We start from the raw sequence: 23391 nt of genomic DNA, 5'->3' as shown, positions 1-23391 counted from the left end.
TCTGTCTCTCATCATATGCTATTTGCATCAAGGTAAGATGGAGGGGAGCCAGACACACAATGCTTTTTAAAATTAAATGACACCAGGTCCTGTGGCCAGTGCTCTGCAATCCCTCATCACACATCAAAACTCTACAAAACCTGGGGAAATGGGTTTCCACCAGGAAGGACATAAAACAATAGCAACTTGTCAGGTGCCCACCCACCTCCCACTCCCATTGCCAGGAGCCATGCGATGTGTTGGCGAGTTTCATATGTTCAGCCATCAAATGTCCTGGTGACTATGATCTCAGCACTTTCTCAAGGATGTTGAGCAGTCGCCTCCAGTTAAGTTTTACTCAAATTAAGGGACTTAAGTTAGTTATGCCAAGCTGTTACCAGAGGAAGGACTGCAGGGAAGTAAGGGGATGGGGAACGACTCTGTAGCTGTAGCAGGGAAGTTTTTAATGTGTGATATTTTAGTGTATTTTTGGTTTCTGTGGAAGCCGCCCAGAGTGGCTGGGGAAACCCAGCCAGATGGGTGGGGTACAAATAATAAATTATTATTATTATTTTTATTATTATTATTATTATTATTATAGCTGCCATCAGCAGATGGCTGGTTTCAATTGGGTTGCCCCCACCTGCAGCCCTCCAAAAGGGGGGTGCTTAATAGATACTTTGACTTGATCTCAGAGGAAGGTGTGCACTTACTTAAATGTTTATGTACATTAAACGAACTGTTCATTGTTTATTATTCTTTCTTGTAATGCTGCAGTGATAGTTTATGTGTATTGTCGCTGTATTTAGACTTTGATTTCTGTGCTAGAACCCTGGAGTCTCTGACTGCTCAGAGATTGGGGTGACGTGTGACAATATGCTCATTTTTCCAAGGATAACTTTTACCAAAAGAATAAACGCTCTCTTGGCTTTTGTTCAACTTGGGAGGTTGGTATATTGCAGAGTAAATGAATGCCATCAGCGGAGAAGAGCCTTTGGCAATATGCAATGAAGGGAGAGGGGACTGAAGCAGAAAGCCTTGGAATCAAAATTAGCGTGGTGCAAACTTGTCCCTGTTTTCATCAGTGGAATGCTGGCAAATGTGCTGGAGCTTTCTTTGGCTCCTCAATTTCATCCAAGATGTGGTGTTCATCTCACCAGTGGGAAGGCCCAGAAGCTTCTGCAGCTTTGAGTGTTTATGCACCTCCCGAGGGAGAACATAGGAAAATTGTATTCCATATTAATGGTTGTTGTCCATTCCTAGGCAGAACGTTCAAGTACTGTGCTTTCCACATGAATTTGCCCCTTCTTGTATTGCCCATGTCCACACTAGGATTAGACAGGTCTCACCAATTCCCATGACTTAGCTGACCTTGGAATTGCAGTGGTGGGCTCTAGCTTAGTGCTAGAGCAGGCACAGGCAAACTCAGCCCTCCAGATGTTTTGGGACTACAGCTCCCATCATCCCTAGCTAACAGGACCAGTGGTCAGGGATGATGGGAATTATAGTCTCAAAACATCTGGAGGGGCAAGTTTGCCTGTGTCTGTGCTAGAGCATCTGCTTTGCAGAAAGACTCCTGTCTGGAACCCAAGAAAACAGCTGCTGATCCGCGTAGACAATACAAAATTAGATGGACCAATAGTCTTGATCTGGCATAGGCAGTTTCATCTGTTCATATGATCACACCCTCCTGTGTGTTCACACAGTCCTTCCGCTTTGACGGGGCACAAATGTTTCTTGTCTACCATGCACAAGCAATTTGTGGGGAAAGAGGATATCTTTTAATCCCATGGCTCACAGCAGATCAGGGCTGGGGGGATGCCTGAAAGCTAAGCCAGTTGCTTAACAAGAAACTGGTGCAGCATAGTGGCTAAGGGTGCAAACCCAGGTTCAGCTCCTAGCTTACCCATTTGGTACCCTTATGTAAGTCCTTCCTCCCTGATCTGCAACACTTGGAGAACAGCACTGGCGTACCTAGCAGGGTTGACCAGATTAATGAGATAGAGTTTGTGAAACATATAAAGTTTGATGCGCCTGATCCAGTGACCCCAGCATATCTCCCAAAATTTCTCCCTTGTGTGGTGCTTGCCTCTCCATTGCAGGAGGGCTGTATGTCCCCCTATGGCACACATGGGAAGCTAACCAGATATTTTCCCTTCTGCATTATTATGTATTAAATAAAAATGCTGACAAGAGATCCAGAATAAGTCAAGACTATTCTAGGCTGCTGCCAACCATCAGTATGTAATATATTCTAATTCTCTGTGTGTGGAGGAGAGGTCTACCTTCAAAATTCCTCAAATGTTTCCTCTCAGGGAGAAAAACCCCACCCAAATTCAATCTGGGCTTTGCTCGACGCAAAATGTAGGCAGCAAAAGTAGTGCTTCTCCATGCCTAATAATCTGATTTCATTTCCAGTGCTGATTCAGAGGTACCGAGGCAGGATTGAAAATGCTAACTTCAGTTGTCACATCTAGCTAAAGCACTGATGCCGAACAAACCTTTCCCCTATTCTTAATAGAAGTGTGTTATTTGTATTTTAACATTGCAATGCTTTGTGCACTGGCAAGCTCCTGAATTTAATATAACTCCACCTTGGCCTTGAACAAACACAAATGGAATTTGACACTAATTATTTTATTATTTTCAGAACCTTCTCTGTCCACTGTGGCTTGAATTAGCCAAAGAGTGTGACACTTAAATTTCAGTTTACTGAATCCCTTAAGGAGCTGATTTGAGGAGCCCAATGCTGTGCAGGGGCTAGAGCAGTGTCCCTCAATCTTGAGTCTCAAGATGTTGTTGGACTACAACTCCAACCCATCCCAGCCAGTTTGACAAAGGTCAGTGGGGATGGGATTTGTAGGCCAACCTCAGGTTAGAGCATCAGTGAAGTAAAACTCAAAAAAAAAAAAATATTCTTCTAAATCTGCACTTCTCCAAATTTTGCAAAAATGTGCATATTAAACAAAATCACATACAAAACTATGTGTATTAGGAGAAATGCACACTAAAGTGCTGATGAATGCAAAACTGATTCAGAAATTTGGGAAACCAAATTTCAGATTGGAACAATGAGAAAATGAAATTGGCAGGTCCATCCATGGCCAATTCATGCTTTTTCAAAGCTCACAGAACAGCTTCTTTTCAACCATCTCCCACCCTACCCAGGACCTGTTTTGGCACTCTGGGTCCCAATTCATTGATTCCCTATTCTCCACCCAGAGCTGCAATTCCCAGAGTTCCCTGGGAAGAGGGACTGAGTGTTAAACCACTCTTGGAACTGTAGATCTGTGAGGGGAATGGGAAGTCTCCTAGCAACTCATAGCATCCTTAACAAATTACAGCTCCCAGAATTCTTTGAGGGAAACCCACCACTGTTTAAAGTGGTATCATAGTGCTTTAAACGTAGGGTGTGAATGTGGTCCCTGATTATGTTATACTGACTACTTCCCTGCTTGCCTCCATCCTGCCACAACAATAACTAATGGGATGTCATATCTAGTAACAAACTGACTGACTGATTGATTGAATATTCTGGAAATGTGCAGCAAGAATATTTTGGAGCAAAGACGCCTCTAATGCAGACCAGGTTGCTCAAGATCCAATGAATTATTTTCTACAAAGAGAGAGGGGGGGAAATACTTTCACATGACAGTGGTTTCTGCTAAAATGTTAACAAGTTAGTAAGCCACAACATTGGACTATCAAATACAGCACAATGGAAAAGATACCTGATGTGCAAGGGACACTTAACTAGGACTGTGCCTAAAAATCCCATTTTACTTCCGCACTCTCTCCAACTGCAAACAGAAGTGCCCTCAATAAACCATCAAACCAAAGGTATGCATGCAAATAAACACATAAACATATTTTTGCATAACGCAATAATTTCGGAATCTGTGTCAACAAGCCTTTTCATTTGAGATTCAACATAATTTGAGATGAAAGAGAACTTTGGAAGCTTTGCTAATAGGGTTCAAAACTTTTTTTCTTAAACCAGTGCTAATGTCAATTCCCATGCAATATAAAGTTCTTCTGTACAATTATGGCTCTGCTCAGAAAAATCGGTTTTGTTCCAGGGTCTGTTGTGCTGAAGATTTGGAAGAGTAATAAATGACAGAGTCCTTTAAAATGTTCCCTGTTTAGCAATAGTTAATCTGGGAAGACTATTGCTAGGTAAGTAAATTGTGTTTCTAGTCTAGCATTAAAGGCTGATTCAAATGGTCAAGTAGCAATCAGGAAGCAAATTACCATCAGCTTGGATTCTGTTCACATCAATCTTTGTAAAACGTGTAGGTCTGTTTTTTTATTCCTCTGATTAAACTTGCTGTCTGTTTCCAGAACAAAAGTTTGTGGTGTTGTTAAAACATATATACTGAATGAGGAACCAGGGGCAGAGGAAGGGGGGTGCGCTGGGGGTGGTTTGCCCTGGGTGTCACCACTGAGGGGGTGACAAAATGCGGGCGGCACTCACCGTGGGGCCCACAGCGCACCCAAGCCACACGTCTCTCCTGGGAGAGACGCAGTAGCTTGGGCGTGCGCAGGCTCTGCACTGCCTCCCCCCAGCTGTAGGGCAGCTGAGTGGAAGGAGGCAGACAGACTCCGGAGGCCCCGTGGTGCACCCCACCCCTATGGGCAGCTCACCCCACCCCTGGGCACGTTCCCCAGGCGCCCGAGCAGCTTCCTCTGCCGCTGTGAGGAACTGCACATAGCAGAAATGTGTAACACTGGTCTGTAACATATATGGTCCTAAATTCAATCCCTGGCATTGAGTGGCAGGTAATGCCCCCTCTTCCTGAGACTCCAAAGGACTGCTGCCAGTCAGAACAGACAATATAGGATTAGACTGACAAGTGGCTGTCCCAGAAGATAATACAGGTAGCTGATTGTTTCAGCATTGTTCCATCTAGCTCACTGGTTCTCAACCTGTGGGTCCCCAGATGTTGTTGGACTACAGCTCCCATCATCCCTGACCACTGGTCATGCTGGCTAGGAATGATGGGAGTTGTAGTCCAACAACATCTGGGGTGTCTTTCTCAACATCTCAGGTGTCTTTCTCAGACCTGCCTAGAGATGCCAGGGGTTTTAACTGAAATCTTCTACATGCAGATCTTGTGTTCTACTACAGAGTTATGGCCCTTTCCCTCTATAAAGGCATTTTCAGGTGCAGATATTTTACTCTGAAGAAATGTGTAAGCAGGATGTTATGCCCTTCCTATCTTCTCAAGATGCTGCAACTTCACGTGGCAATTCAAGCCACAGATTCCAAAGGGGAAATCTCCACCTTTCTACCACCCTAGATTGTCCATGCAACATTAAGAAGGGCATCTGCTGGATCAGGTCAGCAGCCTATTTATTTCAACATCCTGTTCCCACAACAGACAACCCATGTGAAGCCTGAAAACAGGACATGAGTGCAACACCAAATTTAGAACCAAGTCCTGCCATGCTGTTTTAGCTGCCCCTAAGGTTGCTGCATTATATCAGCTGGTCAGTGTAATTGCAGGCAACATAGGCTGGCATGAATGTGAGGGATGTGGAGAAGCTTGGGAGGTTGGGGAAGTGTTGTATGCAATAGAGGAAATCGCATAATTCACCAGGATGGCACAATGCAATTTGGGAATAATCACTATAGAACGTTTTTTTGCGAGGGTAAAAGTGTAAATTGCTAATAGATCAATAAGTAATTTCTTGCAAGAGGAACTATTCCATCCTCGGCAAAGGAAGTAGCAAGGTTGTTAAATCAAACTCAAACTTAATATATTAACAAAGTTGAGATTAATCTAAACTGCTAAAATCCCCGGCTGCCCTAGTTAAGTTTATCTCAACTGATCATTTATTTATGATGCCATAAAAATCCAGACACTTTCCATGGTGATTGCTACTTATTTGCTCTAAGGCAACTTGAAATTGCCCAGCTAGACTTTTCAGGGTGACAACTGTGTTTTCTGCTCAAAATTTATCACTGCACAGTAATGGCGAGATCAGTCGGCTCTCATCAGGATTAACAATGCACCCGGCCAAATGCGATCATTACCATTCCTTTGACAGATTCCTTTGCAAATCTGCTGGGACTAATATATCCTCCCCTGACGTTCATATAAATTGAACTGCAATATGTTACTATCATTGATAACAATGATGATGGTTACCTCTCAAAATGGATGATACGCATCCTGGATTATGGATGGTTTCCCCCCACAGATCTATTTTGGACTGGACTCAGACTGTATTATGCACTAACAGCATAATGCATTACAACAGCAAGAACATGGCTGACCATCATTAGGCTACCCCTGTCCAGAAATAGCCATACAGAAATGGCTAGAGTTGGCACACCCTCTGAAGCCAGGCATAGGCATCCATAGTCACTGAGAATGACAATTTATGACACCCACATGCCTGCTCATTCAAGGGAAATGTGACTCCTCCCCCAGCCCAAAGAGGTGATTTTGCCTGCTCCCATATATGCAAACCATTCATCTAGAGAACCTCCATCTTGTCTGGATTCAGCTTCAACTCAGTGGCCAACATCCAGCCCAATATCACCTCCAGACAATGGTTCAGTACCTGCACCACCTCACTTGGTACTGATGCTACACAGTGATACAGCTGGTGGCCATCAGCATATGGATGGAATCTCTACTCAGATCTCCTGATGACAACTCCCAGTGGCTTCATATGGATGTTAAACAGCAAAGGTGACAAGACTGAGCTGTACAGAAAACCATGGGATAATTCCCACTGGGGGCCAAACAACAGTCACTCAAAGCCTTTGGATATAGGAGCAAAACTGCAGCAAGGCAGTGGCCCCCATCTCCCAGCAGTGGTCCAGAAGTGGAGAAAAGTACCAAAAGTTGCCAAATCTAGAGCCCATGTGACCCTCACCTACCACAGGTCATCAACCAGGGCAATTTCAGTCCCCAAATCAAGCCTGAAGCTACACTGAAATTCCATCCAAGCACCTTCTCAGGCAACTTGGCCCCAAGTTGAATATTAGCAACTGGGTAACAGTTGTGGAACACTTCGTGGTCCAGGAATGTCCTCTTAATGGAGGCGCATGCTACCGCCTCCTTCAGATCTGCTGGTACAGCCCCCTCCCACAGTGAGGCAATAATAAATGCCTTTTCAGTGTGGATGTGATATGTTCACCACAGATCAGAGCTTTAGTTCCTCTTAATGTTGTCTAGGATGCATCACACATGCATGGAAACACTTGCAACCTCAGGGCGGTCTTTGGCATTAAAGAGTTCAGGGAAATGAATCCAGTTACTTTACATTATTTTTCAGATTGGATTTGGAAGGAGGATTCTGCCTGCCAAAAGCTGTGAGGCTTTCAGTAAGAAAAAAAATACATATGCACCAAGTGACTGGAATATTCTAAGCAGGCCTGAATCTTAATTACGCTCCATCCTCACAACCAAGTATATAACTCGTCAAATTATTCAGGTGTCAAAAATCACTGCAGTAGCCAAAAGGGAAGCTCCGGTTTTTCCAAAGTGATTCAGAACCCAATCTGCAGCCTTGTTAAATCCCACTGAAGTCAGCGGGGCTAAAATGGTTTTAAATCCTTCATTTTGCTCTTAACCAATAGGATTAGTCTCTCAATGCCAAAATCTCTTCCAAAAATTGGATTGAAATGTATAAATCACTTAACCGCATTTGGAAAAAAGAAAAGAAAAGAAACAACCCAAAGAACATTACTCAATGGCAGGAAATCAATTTCAGGAAAGGATAGCATTGTAATAGCCATAGCAGAAGCTGGAATCGAAACACACAGAGAAATAGCAACATTGCAGAAATAGCAACATAGCAGAAGCTGGAATCTAAACACACAGAGAAATAGCAACTTTGCATTTTGCTGATGGTACTTACGATGTGTAGCTCTAGATAATCTCCGAGCCCAGTAGAGCTATCCACTCGCACCAAGACGGCTTCTTTCTGAACTGTGCTGAACCCTATCGCCAGTCTATCTGCTCGCGTGCTGGGCCTATCATTGGGAGGCCATGTATATGTGATCTGTCCACCTCCTTTGCTAAATATGTATGTCGTTCCCGCTGTAAGAGAGAGAAAGAAAAAATATTACATAGGGGTTTTGGACTTAAACTTTTCTTTCTTTCAATAATAATAATAATAATAATAATAATAATAATAATAATAATAATAATGTCAGAGCTGCCTCCAGGTCCCAGCTCACAGAGGACCAACGCTAGGCTGTAGTTATGTACAAAAGTCTTTATTGAGATTCAGTCTCCATTTTAAAGCCGCAGCGTGCAGCTCTACGTCCCGACCTTAGACCGGCGAAGTCCTGTCTGAGTCTCCTCCCCCTCCACACCAGTTTAAGACTCTCGCTTTGCTCCACCTCTTCCTAAGTTCCTTTCTCCTCTGGGCCCTCCTGCCCGCTAGGGTCTCATCCTTCCTGGACTCCTCTGATGCTGACCCTGACGATTCTTGCCCCTCCTTCCGGCGGGCTTTAGGACCTGGTTCCCTATCCGGGCTACCTTCTGTGCCGCTCGCCTGTACCTTTGAACTTGGCGCGCGCGCCCAGCCTGCAACTTTCCTCTTAACCGTTAACTCGCTCTCCGATGGAGGCGTGGTCAACCCTGACTCCTCTTCTCTCGCTGGTGGTGCATATGTGGGCTCTGACACCTGGGATTCCTCCCCCCCACTACGCTCTGGTGGGGAAGCTGTTCCTGATTTCCAACTGCTGCTCTGGGAGTCCCCGCTGGCCCCTTGCTTCTGGGGTGTCCCCCTTGGGTCGCCCCTTGCCCTGCCCATCGGCGCCCCCTTCTGTGAATCTTCCGATTCGCTGGAGAGGCTCATGGAATCTATCGGGCTGCTGTCATATTCTCCTACGCTGCCCTCGGATTGCTCCCCCTCGCTTTCCATCTCCTCTCCTCCCTGCGCTCCCGCTGAGTCCCTGACAAATAATAATAATTTTTATTTATATCCCGCCCTCCCCAGCTGAAGCCGGGCTCAGGGCGGCTAACAACAATAGTACAACATTCTAAAATCATTTCATTATAAAATTAATTCAACTCAAATTGATGGCAACCATTAGGCTAAAGTTCTGTGAAGATTGCCAAAGGAGGGAGTCAGGCTGTGCCTGGACCAAAGGCCTGGTGGAACAGCTCTGTCTTGCAGACCCTGCGGAAAGATGTCAAGTCCCGCAGGGCCCTAGTCTCTTGTGATAGAGCATTCCACCAGATTGGAGCCACAGCCGAAAAAGCCCTGGCTCTAGTTGAGGCCAGCCTAACCTCTCTGTGGCCTTCAGGATGTATGTTCTATGTATGTATGTTCTATGAGAAAATTAGGTTTAAGAAATATTTCAGGAATTATAGTCTCAGCACACTGACCCTCTGACAAACACCCTCAAATCTCAGTTTCCTTTGTTGTCCTGTCAAGGATAGTCTCACCTTAGACATACAACACAATCTTATCCGTGTCTCAGCAGCAGCAAGTCCTACTGAGTTCAACAGGGGCTTACTCTCAAGTTAAGTGTGGTTAGGATTGTAGCCTTAACTGCTCAACACACAAAGCCATGCTCCTAGCTCCTGAGGAACCACTGGCCTTACAGAAATTGAGACTCCAACTCCCATCAGCCCCTCCTAGCATGGTCAACTGTCAGGGATGAAGATAGCTGTAGCCCCAAAACATCTGGAGGGTCACAATTTTCCTCTCTGATTTGAAGCTCACAGGCCATTTTGTTTATTATGCATGTGTGTTTACATGCTTTCCATTTCTGGGAAATATATTAAATCTGTAACATATAATAATTTGATCAGCAGTGACTCACCCAGTCACTTAACCCATCACTTAATGCAGCAAATTTGCATGTGCAAATCAGCCTTTGGTGTTTATCAGCTGAATGTGTGAAATTACTCCACTGAAACCCATTTTTTTAAAAAAGAAAAATGTTGTGAGTTCCTGTTCTTCAGCACTATTGTATTGTATTGATCTTTATTACGGCCATTGGCCCGTCACACGACAGTTTCATACCAACATAATATACTTAAACCTCCAAATTTAAAACCGCTAAAACTTACAAAAGACAAACAGAAGCCAAAGCAGAACCAAAAACAAGGACCACCATCATACATTACAGTAAATTTGTAACCTAAACATCGCCCTCTGCTCATAAATTAATCAAGGATATCAATGGTGATATCACCTAATTACATCCTAAAACATAGATCATGGTTTAAAGGGATTATCCGAGCCACACAGGAGTCCGTTTCTCTTCTTTAGGGATAGGATGCTGATCAAGAATCTGGCAACCATGAGTGATCTTAGGGGGTCATCATCAATTAGTAGATATCTCAGTTTGGCTTCAATCGTATCATCGGCAATTCCCTTTAGATATTGAGCAAGAAACTTGCTCCTGGCCGGTAAGTGAAAAGCACAGTCAAGAATTATGTGATGCAACGATTCCAGTGCCCCACAATTACAATCACATAAGAGCGATATCTGTCCATTGCAGAATCTGTTTCTCAGCACGTTCGATGGGAAGGTGTTGAATCTTGCCTTTACAAAGGCATATCTATGAGCTGAAGAAGTTAAGGAATTCAAATAGTTTGGGAGCCTTAAGAGGGGTAATAAACCAAGATTTAGAGGTGAGCAGGTACCATTGCCCAAGACCATTTTCTGCTGCAAGTCCATCTCCTCTAGTTTACAGGTTACTGTTCTTTTAGCTGGAACTATGTCCTGCTCTAGTAATTTGGATGGGGAAATTCCCATTGCCGTAATTTTCAGCTGTAAATTTTTTACCCATGGGCTCTGGAAATCATCTCTCCACATACATTGTATCAAGTACAAGTTTGGGAGATTGTGCCATAGAGATAACCAGTGACAAAGTATGTGCTTCCACAGAGCATTTTCCAGGGATACAGTATTAAGTTCCATGCGTAACGCTGTATTACTTACACAGTTGGGCAGTTTCAATATCCCTGTTAAAAACTGATTTTGAATAACCTCCAGGTGAGATAGGTTGACAAAAGTCCCCCAAATTGAGATGGCATAAGCAATTGTCGGGATCACCTTGGCCTTGAAGACTTTCAACGCCGATGGGATATGAAGGGCCCCATCGGTGAAGAAGAATCGCAAGATCGCCCAGGAGATAGCTTTGGCTCTATTTGTAACATAGGCTACGTGGGCCTTCCATCTAAGGTTATGTTGTAACCAAACTCCCAAATACTGGAATCTATAGACTTGTTCGATGACTCTCCCATCAATTCTCCAATTATGGAGTTTCCGGCTCTTTGAGAAGATGAGGATCTTAGATTTTCCATAATTAATTGTAAGGGAATTTGCGTTACAATATGATCCAAAAAAATTTAAGGCCCTCCTGAGACCTACTCTAGAAAAAGAAAGAATGACTGCATCATCCGCATATAGTAACAAAGAGCAGCGATAAAGTGCTAGGCGGGGTGTATGAATCCTTTTTTGGGCCTCTATTAGGGGAGTCCTCATGTCGCTTATGAACAGATTGAACAGGAGTGGAGCCAATATACAACCCTGTCGGACACCTCTGTTAATGGGAATTGAATTGGTGAGATCACCCTCCGGGGTGAATCTCACTCTAGCCGCTGAATTCTCATGGAGTTTGATTATTAGCCAGAGAAGCCTTCTGTCGATGCCCCAGCGGGTGAGTTTTTCCCAGAGGATGCTCCTGGGGATACTATCGAATGCTGCCTTTAGGTCAATGAATGCCACACAGAGTTGACCACCCTTTGGGGTGGAGTATTTCCAGGCAAGATGCTGTAAAATTAGAATATGATTAATTGTTGACTGTTTGGGGCGGAATCCAGCTTGTTCGGGCCCAATTAATTTTTTCTCTTCGGCCCATTGGGTGAGTCTGTTCAACAGGAAGCGGGCATACAGTTTCCCCACTATTGAGAGCAGACTGATGTTTCTGTAATTTCCCGGGACATCTGGTGAGCCCTTTTTGTGGATTGGAACGATAACAGCGTCCTTCCATACTTCCGGGATCTTTCCAGAGTTGTTCACGGCATCAAAGATGGTCGCCAGGACTTTGGCCCACCAGTCTGCGTGGTATTTTATAGCTTCTGCCGGGATCAGGTCTGGCCCAGGCGCTTTCCCTGTTTTGAGTTTAACGATCAAGTTATGGATGTCTTCCGGATCGGTGGGGGGCCAGAGGGGAAGCTGATCTTGAGATTCGTCTCTTGTGTTAACAATACAGTCAGTTGTGGCAAAGTAATTTTTTAAGTAAGATTCCCAAACCAGGGCGGGAATGATAGTTAGAGGGTATCTTTTAGTTCTTTTATTTACCAGGAGCCAAAATTGTCTGGAGTTCCGTGATGATGAGGCTTCTATAATTGCCCGCCATTGATTTGCTTGCCATTCCAGTCTGGCTCGCTTTTGAATTTGCTTGTAGGCCGATTTTGCTTGGAAATATTCTTTTGGCAAGACCGTTGCCCCAGAGGCTTTATACTCTTTGTAGATGTTACCAAGAAGTTGTCTAGCCTGTTTACAAGCACTGTTGAACCACAATGCACCTATCTTCCTTTGTGTTCAATTTATTTTATGCGTCGGGACAGAGAAAAAAGACGTTAGATCTTCCGACAGATTCGAAAATAGTCTTAGAGTTTGGTCATAATCATAATAATCCTCAATTAAGCCTGAATATGCTTGTTTTAGACCTTGTTGGAAATATGCTGAGTATTTTTGAGCCTGTAGTTCGGACCATTTTACACTTTTGACTTGCAATACTGAGTTCGTAATCAAATGTGTTGGATGTCTGTTTCCATCTGGGGTCCAGTCTATAATCATTGTGGCGACCAACGGTAAGCGGTCGCTCAGTTGAATATTTTCAACTTTAAAATGGGAAAATTTGGGGAATATATCATGAGATACTAGCATATAGTCCAGGACACTATTTGCAGAGGAGCTTATGTGTGTGAACTCACCCGGTACGTCAGGTGGACAGTTCCCGTTTAGAATCACTAAGTTTAGACGTAGTACCAATTGGTAAAGAAGGGTTCCTGCTTCATTTACCCTTTTGTCTTTGGAAAGTCTTTGATTATGGAGGGAGAGGTCATTAATGAATTCTGGGGTTATCCACCATTTGGCTTTGATTAAGGACTCCCAGTTTGTTGCAATGCGAGCATTGAAATCCCCTGCTATAACATTGGGTATATTGGGGTATTTGGAGTAACAAAGAGTAAGATGTTCCTCCAAGATTCCCCATTTATTGTATAAGTCTGCAATGTTGCCTCCAGGAGGAAGATAAACATTTGTTATAGCAAGTTCGAAGTTTCCCCCCGTAATCAGGGCTGTAATTGCAAGGGTGGAAGCATTTACAAGCGTGAGTTTTGCCCGTCTAAGCAGTCTTTCAAGGCCTACCACATAAGGCCAGGCCCAGAACAAAATCTTGCTGAAGCCAGTTGCCAATCCTCCAGAAGGTCCTATCCGATGCACTTTTATAGAGTTATTGTGTAGATTAAAAACTTCCCTCCTTTTACAGGTACCGTTGGTCGGTTAAGGAGTTCACAGTTCTATCTTTAGACCTCTTCTCTCTCTGCTCTCAGTACAGGCAGCAGCATTCTCTCCTCCCTGGTAACCTTGACCGGGCAGCTGATAAGGAGGGAGGGAGCAGGCTGAGACAAGCTGAAGACAAGCTGAAGCTCGCAGAGCCAGCAGGAATTGTAAAAGTACTCAAAGTCTTTAAAGTGTTTTCCGTTTGTTAAAAGTTGGCCTCCGGAGGCAATTAAGATACGGTTTTAAAAGAATAAAACTGAGCGCCGGGGTAGCAGAGCTGGGTGTCTATGGGCCAGTCTCAAAGCCAGGCTCACCGTCGTGTCTCTCCTTACCCTCCTTTTCCAGACACCGTTGGCCGGGTAAGCAGTTCACTTCTCTCTCTGCTCTCAGTTCAGGCAGCAGCGATCTCTCCTCTCTGGCAGCCTTGACCGGGCAGCTGATAAGGAGGGAGGGAGCAGGCTGAGACAAGCTGCAGACAAGCTGAAGCTTGCAGAGCCAGCAGGAATTGTAAAAGTACTCGAAGTCTTTAAAATGTTTTCCGCTTGTTAAAAATTGGCATCCGGAGGGCAATTGAGATAAAGTTTTAAAAGAATAAAAGTGAGTGCCGTGGAGCGCCGGGGAGCGTGACTTGCCTCGGCGCCATCTTGGCCAACTCCCCTGTTCTTCAGCGACATTTAATGAATGATGGAATACATGTCCAAGCCATCACTACACTGAGCCATGGTCCACCATGCTTGGGTGATCCAAGCCTTTAAGTAAGGGATAGCCAATATGATGCCACGCAAATGTTGTTACTCTGAAGATGCTGAGCATTGGACCTGGGAACTTTCTGCGTACAAAGAGCCACTGAGCTGCAGCCCAAGAAGACATCACAACCCCAGGCCCATGTGACATCTGTTTGTCTGTTTATTGCATTTATGTTCTGCTTTTTCCTCCAAGTAGCTCAAGGTGGTCCACAGGGTTCTCTCCCTCCTCCTTTAATCCCCCCCCCAAAAAAAAACAACAACATTGTGAGGTAGGTTAGGCTGAGAGGAGTGACTGGCCCAAGGTCACCCAGTGAGCTTCATGGCTGAGTGGGGATTTGAATTCTGGTTTCCCAGGTCCTTGTCCAACACCACTACATTAGCTCTTGCTATGGTGTTCACTATGTCAAAAATAACCCTAACCATATATTGTGGCCACATAGTTTCCTGGAACCCAATAGCTAGCTGCTTTCTACCGGGTCTGCCTTTTCGCCTGTCTAAGCCAACTGTGTTGACTCAGGCTGGTAGTGCTTCCTTGGCAGTGTCTGTTGCCAATCACCTGATCCTTCCGACAGCTTCAACAGGGCCTGAAGCTGGGATTTCCTGCATGAAAGTACGTGCTCCACTACTGAACTAGGTATTTGCTCTCCAAAGCAAAAGGAGGCTTTCTTTTTAAGCTCCTCTTGGTCCATTTTCTACGGGTGATAGGCTAATATAAGCTTCGTGGGTCCCCAGTTGTTGCCAAGGCCTGTGTCTTGTATAGGCAACAGCAACTACATGGAGAGCATTGGGGGATACAGAAAGAGAGATTTTCTCCTATACTAAAATGCAGCTTGTAATATATAAATACAGTCAATGGTTTTATGGGGTTGACCAGTTTGCAGTGGACAAAATAATGAATGGAAGAACAACAACTTGTTTCAATAGTCCTGTGATTGCAACCATTCAATTCAAAGTGTTGGTGCTGACCTTTAAAGCCCTAAACGGCCTCGGTCCAGTATACCTGAAGGAGTGTCTCCACCCCTATCGTTCAGCCCGGACACTGAGGTCCAGCGCCGAGGGCCTTCTGGTGGTTCCCTCATTGCGAGAAGCCAAGTTACAGGGAACCAGGCAGAGGGCCTTCTCAGTAGTGGCACCCGCCCTGTGGAACGCCCTCCCATCAGATGTCAAAGAAAAGAACAACCACCAGACTTTTAGAAGACATCTGAAGGCAGCCCTGTTTAGGGAAGCTTTTAATGTTTAACAGACCACTGAATTTTAATACTTTGTTCGAAGCCGCCCAGAGTGGCTGGGGAAACCCAGCCAGATGGGCGGGATATAAATTAATAATGATGATGATGATGATGATGATGCAGCAAACCTATGAAAGATGCCACTGATTTGTGGGAGACACTGCACAGTTAACAAGCTTTTGTTGTTGTTGTTATGGAGATGTGACTTCTGAACAGAGACCTTCCCTGTGTATTCATTGGGTTTCATATCACTAAATAAAACCTTTTTGGGGTTTATGAATGTGCTAACAAACCCAGCCAACAATCCAGGTCAACTGGATTGCATCTTCATCTGGTCTGCACCTTCTTCCCAGATCATGGACTTTCTCACCACACATCTCAAGCAATGCATAGTCAAGCTACATAACTCATTGGTGATGCCTACCAACTTGGATAGCTTTTAAAAAGGATTCAACAGATTTACAGAGGAGAGTGCTATTGATGGCTACTGACCATGGTGGCTAGGCTGTGCCTCTACAGCTGGAGCTGCAGTGCTTCTGAATGCCAGGTGCCAGAAAGCAAAGGAAGGCAAAGCACTCTTGTGTTTGATTCCTTTTTTCTGGTTTCCCACAGGCATCTGGTTGGCCACCGTGAGAACAGGATTCTGGACTATTGGCCCGATGCAGTTGGATTGTCTTGCATCCTTAAGAGCAAAGTAGCATCTCTTTGCAGTTGCATTAAGCAGGCTGCTGGTTTTAAACCTCAAGATTCTGTTGAGTGGGAATGAAAGATCTCCATCTCCATAGTCTAGTTTGATCACAATTTTTTGGATGTTTGGTTTGGTTTTGTTTTAAAAAACATGGTTAGAGCTTCAGTGCTCATACTTGGAAAATTGTATCTGAGAAGCAAAACCTAGCCTATGAAAACTCATTCTACCCATATTAAGCCAACCAAAAACCAAAGAAAGCAGCCAGGGCACTCCCAGCAGGGTCGATTGGAACGGTGGAGTCGGCGCAGCTTTTGAAGCCTTGCTGACTCTTGCTGGTCAAGGTGGAATGTGGTGAGGTGATTTCTCACCCATCTTTACTGCAGGCCGGGGGGGGGGCACGAATCCCACTGATTCAAAGCCTCTAGAATACTGCCCTGAAAAGTCTCATTTGGGGGGCTTCCCACTGGCTACTGCAGGTGGGAGGATGATCAGCTATAGATTACTACAAGCTTTGGCTGGAGGTTGAGTCTCTGCAAGCCCCCACTTGGCATCAGCTGTGCTCCACTTCACCCACAGGGACCAGCAGAGAGGCTACTTTGCTGCAGCCCAGCTGGGAGTAGGCCCATGTGAATTCATTAGCATTTATTTATGAGTACATACTATTAGGGTTGCAGCCTTAATCTTTAAGGTGGTGCAAGACTCCTCCTTTTATCATACTTCATGTTTTCAACGGGATATTTTAGGTAGGATTTATTTTATTTTATTTTTTAAATCTTATTGGCCTCATTTTATTTATTTATTTATTTATTTATTTATTTATACTAGGAAAACTTAAATGTTGTAAAATATATGTGTTTTTTTTAGAAGAAGCAGCAGCAACTTTTTGGAGAAACCAGTTTTAAAGATCATCAAAAGTTTTGAAGTGAATCACACATTAAAATTAAAGCACACATGCCAGAAGACTGTCCAGTGTTCATTAACCGGAGGCTGAGTTATTACTGATTTAACTGGTATTTTGTTTGACAAATGGGAATAATGACAAATGGCTGGTGTTACAGTGCGCTTGGTTGCCTTATTATGCCTGAAATTATTATCATTTCCGCTTTTTAATTACTTGTCTTGCTTTACAGTTGTGCTGCTGGATCTATCAGACTTGCGATTATAAATTGTTCTAATTGTGCCTTGCCCAGACAAGCCTGCTTATTCACCAACTAATAAATGCAATGAATGAATGAACGAATGCAGATGCACTATCATGTTGGGATTGGATATCACAGCTGGCTAGCAGAAATGACTGTCGGCTACCAAGTCCTGCTGCCACAGTTAGTGGAACCACGATTCTAGCATTGTCTACTTATGAACTGGACCTCAAATATCTTTCTCGAGCCCACGTTTGTTTCCTGAGATCCTTAAAGACAAAAGGATGTGCTCCAGCCCTGAGATAGAAACATAATAAGGGCCTGCTGCATCATACCATCTGGTCCACCAACCCAGTTCTCACAGATGCCTACAAACAGGATTCAATAAAAAAGCCCTATCCATGCCTGTGGTTTCTAGCAGAGTGCTTCCAACAGACTTAGACTGGCATGTACAAACTATCTATCTGTCCACCCATCCATCCTTCTCTCTGCTGTATCTTTTGAATCGGAAAGCCAAGTTTAACATTCATACACTTTTTTAAAAAACAAGAAATTTTGAATGCACATGAATAGGCTCAGGAGTGCCAACTTGGCCCTGCGACGGTGGGTGCCCGGGGCCGTGTGTGCATAGCCCTGGCACCAAAACTTGCAGGTGCCCAGCCCTTTCATGGGGAATTTTGTGGGTGCTTCGGCACCCAGGGGCCCAGAGAGTTGTCAGGCTGCAGAGGTCATGGGTACTGAAAATATTCTGATTCTTTAAAGAGCATTATTAGTCGTAGTAGCAGTAGTGTTTTTTAAAACAAAAAACATACACAATGACCAAAGCAGGTGAGTGTGGTCTTTAGAATCTCCATCCTAACTCTCCTAGCAACAGCAAACTACAGTACTGTAGCAAAAAAGTGGGGTTCAGGGGTCTTCAGGATGCTCAAGGGGACCTCAAAGTTTGTGGGTACACAAAATAAATAAATAAATAAACTTCAAAACAAAGTGGGAAACCCCTCTTCTCCCCACTCCCAAAATGTGAGCCCTAGATCAAGGGTAGCCAAACTCATTCCGTCCAGATGATGTAGGCCTACAGTTCCCATCCTCCCTGACTATTGCTGGATGAGGTTGATGATAATTGTAGTCCTGGAAGACACCAGTTTGGAGAAGGTTGCCTTGAGTATCCCAGAGCAAGGAAGGCTTGGCTGCCAGGAACGTTGAACAGGAGCACTCCTGTTAGTGGGTGAGGCTATATATTGCACCATCGAACAGCATGGCTCCAACTTGTATTACACAAAAATGCTAGCTGCTGCTTAAGGAATGTCATGTTAGCCTACTCTCAGCCACCACTACTTTATTTATTTATTTATGGTCCAGACGAGTCACTCGAGGACAGTGGGTGAAACAGTCTGGAGATACAAATATGGGCTGTCATGTGGTTAAGCCTCTCCGCTGCCTCCCAATTGCCATGAGCTCTTTGTCTGAAGTGTCACAATAAATGAGCTACAAGTTCCTCGCCTCCATTTTGGGCGTCGCTCTACGCATAGCATTACCAAATGCAGCTAATTGATTTTGCAACCAGGCAGCTTCTTATCATCTATTTAGTAGCTGTGTTGGTATTCATTCATTCCTCTTTCTCTCTCTCTCCCCCTCTCTCATGCCTTTTCCTTTTAAAACTCTAGGGGAAAGAAGTGTAACAAATGTGACATCAATAATCCGGTTTGACTGCACCACAAATCTCTTGACCTGCCTCTGGATGGCAAATTGCCAGTGTGCATGCCTTGCAAGCAAACCTGTCAGCCCCTTTTAAACTCCAAGGACAAGGAGGGTGCTTGATAACCCCCCCAGGCATCTAAGGGATGCACTCACATGTAATGGACAATTTTATGTGGTCAAAATCACCTTCCAAATCAGGCCAGGGTGGGGCAGCCTCTAAATCTGTTTCATCATGATGGAGATGACAACTGCATTCAAAGGCAGGGAACAAGATTTGTTCCAGATCTCTGTGTTGCAAATTTTTTCCTCTTCATCTTCCTTCTTGCTGGGCACTCCAGCCGCACTCACTATGATGCTGCTTTAAACAGTCATGGCTTCCCCCAAAATAATTGCAGGGGGCTGTGGTCTGTGAAGGGTGCTGAGGGTTGTTAGGAGACCCCTATCCCCCTAACAGAGCAACAGTTCCCAGAGTTTGGGTGCACATGGGATCATCAAAAGTGCCCTATTAGAAGACTGCAGTGATCGACTCAGGACATAAGGAATCAGGTATAAGGAATTAAGTTATTTGGGGCCCAAGTTGTTTAGGGCTTTGTGAATTAGCACAATAACTTTGATCCTGCCCTGCTTGCAAACTTGTAAGTAACACAGATCTTTCGGCGATGGAGAGACATGTTGCCAATAGCCTGCTCCTGCAAGCAGTCTGGCCAATGCATCCAGACTAGACACAAAGGCAGTCCCAAATCAAGAGTTACGGTCCAGAGGTTACCCAGGCATGCATGGACTGCTGCGGTCAGGCTTTCCTGGAAAGCCACACTATCTATGGGCTAGAGGAATAGCTTGGTATAAAGGAGATGCCTGAAAAGCAATCTGATATAGAATTAAAATTCTCCTTCCCTCCTGCCCACTTTCTTTCAAAGGAGCTTCACTTTAGCTATGCTCTTTTTGACTCCTTGCCCACCTCTCCCGTGGCCCGAACACCAGCTGAGATTCAGAAAACGGTCTAATTAATCTGCGTTGATGAACACTAGACCTGCCTTTGTCTAATCCACAAAGCCACTGTTCTTTCAGCTTCCCGTGTTAGTTATGCAAAAATAGGCTATAAGCCATTTGAGAAGAGGCTCCTTAGTGTTTGTATTTCAGGAAAGGCAAATATAATAATGCAATATTCATTACTCAGGGACCAAACAGTAGTTTAATGTCCAGCTCTCCCCATTAACTATTAAAGCAGATGAAGGACCAAAACAATTGTTCTAATACAGCGCTGGGCTTGCTATCAATTTCAGATCTGCAGAGCTACAATGGTGTGTGTGTGTGTGTGTGTGTGTGTGTGTGTGTGCCCACATCTTAGTCCAAATTTCCTTCCAAAAGTATAATCACTGAAACCAATGGCAAAACTCCACCCACCCGCATAGCTACTGAAGCAAAGCTGAACTGTGTCACGAGTTGCAAGGACTGTTAACAAGCCCATAATCCCTAACTTGCTGCCCTTAACCATCATATCCTATTCTCAAAGCAACCTTGCAGATGCCGTGTATTCTTTGAGAAGGGATACCAGCATCCTAAGGCAGCTTGTTCTGATTAACGCCAGCTCCAGGGTTTGGGGAATTTTCAGTAAAAAATGCCACCAGTGACCCCCTTATTCCAGTGGTCCTGCTACCTCTATGCCACTGTCTCTACCTGCTCTCTGTGATAGCCTGGGACTCGGGCTCGGACTCAGAACCAGAGGAGTCTCAGTCCGCACCAGATCCTTTGCCTCAGGCAGCATCAGAACCAAGTCTGGGGCCTGATTCTGAACAGCCCCAGTCTGCACAGGTTCCCCTGCAACAAGCACCAGCTGGGCCAAGTCAGGGGCCTGAGCCTGCCCTGGCTCCAGATGCGGGGATTACCTCATTGGCTTCAGCTGGGCAATCACTTACAGCTGCTCCACTACCAGTTGGGTCAGGAGAGGCTGAGGCGGCCTCTGGGTCCAGTAACCCACCGACATCTCCCGAGCTGCAGAGACTGAGGTCTGAGAGGAGGAGAGACCTGAGTACTCGCAGGAGGAGTGCTCACCCTCGGGCAAGACAGGGAGGTGAGTCACCAGGGGATCAGGACCGGCCGTTACCCCGACAAAGATAAAAGGCTGTCGGACCCTGCCCCAGGTTGTGGGAGCAATGTTGCTGTTTGCTAGAACCTGCCTGAGACCCTGTGCCTGACCCTGCCTTGTGTCCTGCCTTGGCCCTGTCGGACTGACTCCTTGCAGAACCCTTGGATTCGGGACCGGACTTGGACTGCGTTGCTCGGGTTACCCCAAGGGCCCAGCACACTTTCTTCTCCTGGGCCCAATCCACACATACTCAACCCAGCTGACAGCACTGCATGCCAAAAGCACATGAATGTCTAAAAAATGCTCCACCTGTGCTAAAAACCATCACCCCGAAACTCAGGATGGATAAGTCTGTTCTAGTCCATAACAGTTTCACGTGGACTCTCTCATAAATCATAGGATCATAGAGTTGGAAGGGACCCTGAGGGTTGTCTAGTCCAGCCCCCCACAATGCAGAAATTGTCCTGTCTTGCTTCCACAGCAGGAGTGGTCAGCGTGGTGGAACATGCCTTAGGGATTCCACTCCAGATATGCATAGGGCTTAATGCTTAGCCTGTTCTTCTCCCGAAGGTATCCTGCAAGGCAGTGGAGGTTTAGGACCAGAGTTTTCCTTCTCCTAGAAGGGCCACCTTCCCAGGTTGACGAGCCCCATCTGCCCCTCACTTCCCTCTACGGCATTTGCAAGAACCACCTTCTTGACTATTGGACACCTATTGGCCTAATTCGCTTAATCCACTGGAGTCTCTCTGCTTTCAGGGTTTACTGAGCCCTGATCAGTTCCTCATTTTTCCAATCTCAAATTCAGTTCTCCACATTTCTGTAGCAAATTTGTATTTTTTATTTTTTTAAAAAAATGTCCTCATGAAAATTCGGCATTTTAGTCACAATTCTCCTAATAAATGCATGTATGTATGAGGTTTTAACTAATATCAACATTCCCCCCCAAAAAAAACACACACACCATGTTTCCTAAGAATAAGGGGTTTTGTATGTTATTTTCACTAGCATAGTCATTATTATATACACTTTCAGCTATTATATATATATTTGTAAATACGGTATGCTTGGAGAGCTGCGGCACGAAGATTCAGAAAAGCGAGAATTTTGGAGGGCGGCTGAGTTTCATCTCTCATATTATTTCAGAAAATGCAAGTTTGACAGATTCGCCTTAACATAAGAAGTGAATCAAATTTCTTCCCCCAAACCCTACTTCTGAGTAATTCTGCATAGGAATGATCCAGTAGCCACACTATTCCTGCCTTGATTGATACAATTCCTTTGGACAATTTCTTCTGCTAGTATGGTTTTCCTTGGTGGCTTGTTTCTGTACAAAATCCCAAACCAAGTAGCACCCTTCCTTCTATAGCCTTGTTAAATATACGGGAGAAATGATGTAATTATCTTCTACCCAAATCCGAAGACTGCAGCAAAATGCCATGCGGGAGCCAACATAAAAAAAAAAAAGTCCACTCCATTTATAATTCTATTAACGGCAACAAGGAAAAATGTGTCTTTCTTTGAATACTTGCCAAGGCATCAGATGGAAATTAAAAGTCAAACATCTATAAATAAGGGAAGATCTCATCCCTCCTGCATTCTCCCCACCGTACTGTCAGTTAAGGATAAGTTTATTGAAGCTGCGGTAATTTTTCTTGGGCAAAAACTACGTTATATTCTCTCTCTCTCTCTCTCTCTCTCTCTCTCTCTCTCTCTCTCCCATATGTCTGTTTCTGCACACGCACACACACATGTGTGGACACAAATACGTATATGTGCTTTTCACAAGTGAAACTGAAATATAGCATTAGCAACCGCCTAATTTCATTCTCGCCTTGGAAATTTAGGGACTTCTGCTTGCATATTGACTGAATTGTCTATTAATATAAATGAGTGTTACACACCAGGGACCAGAAACACTTGCAATGCCTACCGATTCGTTCCTCATGACTTATTTATTGCACCAGATGCTGAAGGAGTACAGTTAAGGGGCTGGCCGGCACAGCTGAAGGGGCAAGCAGCAGAATGCGGCGCCAGGAACCCAGTTCGGATCTTACCAAGTCTGATAGCAAACAAGTGATTCCACCATCTGTTAATAGTCTACTTGAAATGGCTAGGCAGTCCCACTTCAGGGAGAGTAGAAGCTCCACAGGAAACACCTGGCAAAACTGGGGTGTTTTGCAAGCCAAACAACTGCTACTTCAAGGAACTTTCAAGCTTTTCTAGCAAAATGAAGTGGAAGCTGAGAAGTAGCACTCCCTGCTCCCAACTGATCATAGAGTAATTGTCATGCAACTTTAGGCCAGCTCATCATAGCCATTTGAGCCAATTC

At 44.7% G+C, this 23391-nt stretch overlaps 1 protein-coding gene and 1 long non-coding RNA gene across 34 annotated transcripts in view; one reads left to right on the top strand and one right to left on the bottom strand.

Moving 5' to 3' along the window:
* Positions 1 to 23391, bottom strand: part of NRXN1 (neurexin 1) — a 1023765-nt gene that overhangs the window by 243617 nt on the left and 756757 nt on the right. For all 33 annotated transcript variants that reach the window (XM_079968418.1, XM_079968429.1, XM_079968424.1 and 30 more), the window contains one exon: positions 7855 to 8036. In XM_079968418.1, coding sequence (XP_079824544.1) covers positions 7855 to 8036 — 182 coding nt within the window. The remainder of the gene's footprint in view (positions 1 to 7854; positions 8037 to 23391) is intronic.
* Positions 1 to 23391, top strand: part of LOC307211992 — a 964702-nt gene that overhangs the window by 513360 nt on the left and 427951 nt on the right. The gene's annotated exons all lie outside the window — the stretch shown is intronic.

This window comes from Podarcis cretensis (genome assembly GCF_951804945.1).
Source record: "Podarcis cretensis genome assembly, chromosome: 3".
Lineage (NCBI taxonomy): Eukaryota > Metazoa > Chordata > Lepidosauria > Squamata > Lacertidae > Podarcis > Podarcis cretensis.
Note: the sequence above shows the minus strand (reverse complement) of the source record. Positions and strands in the feature narration are given on the sequence as shown.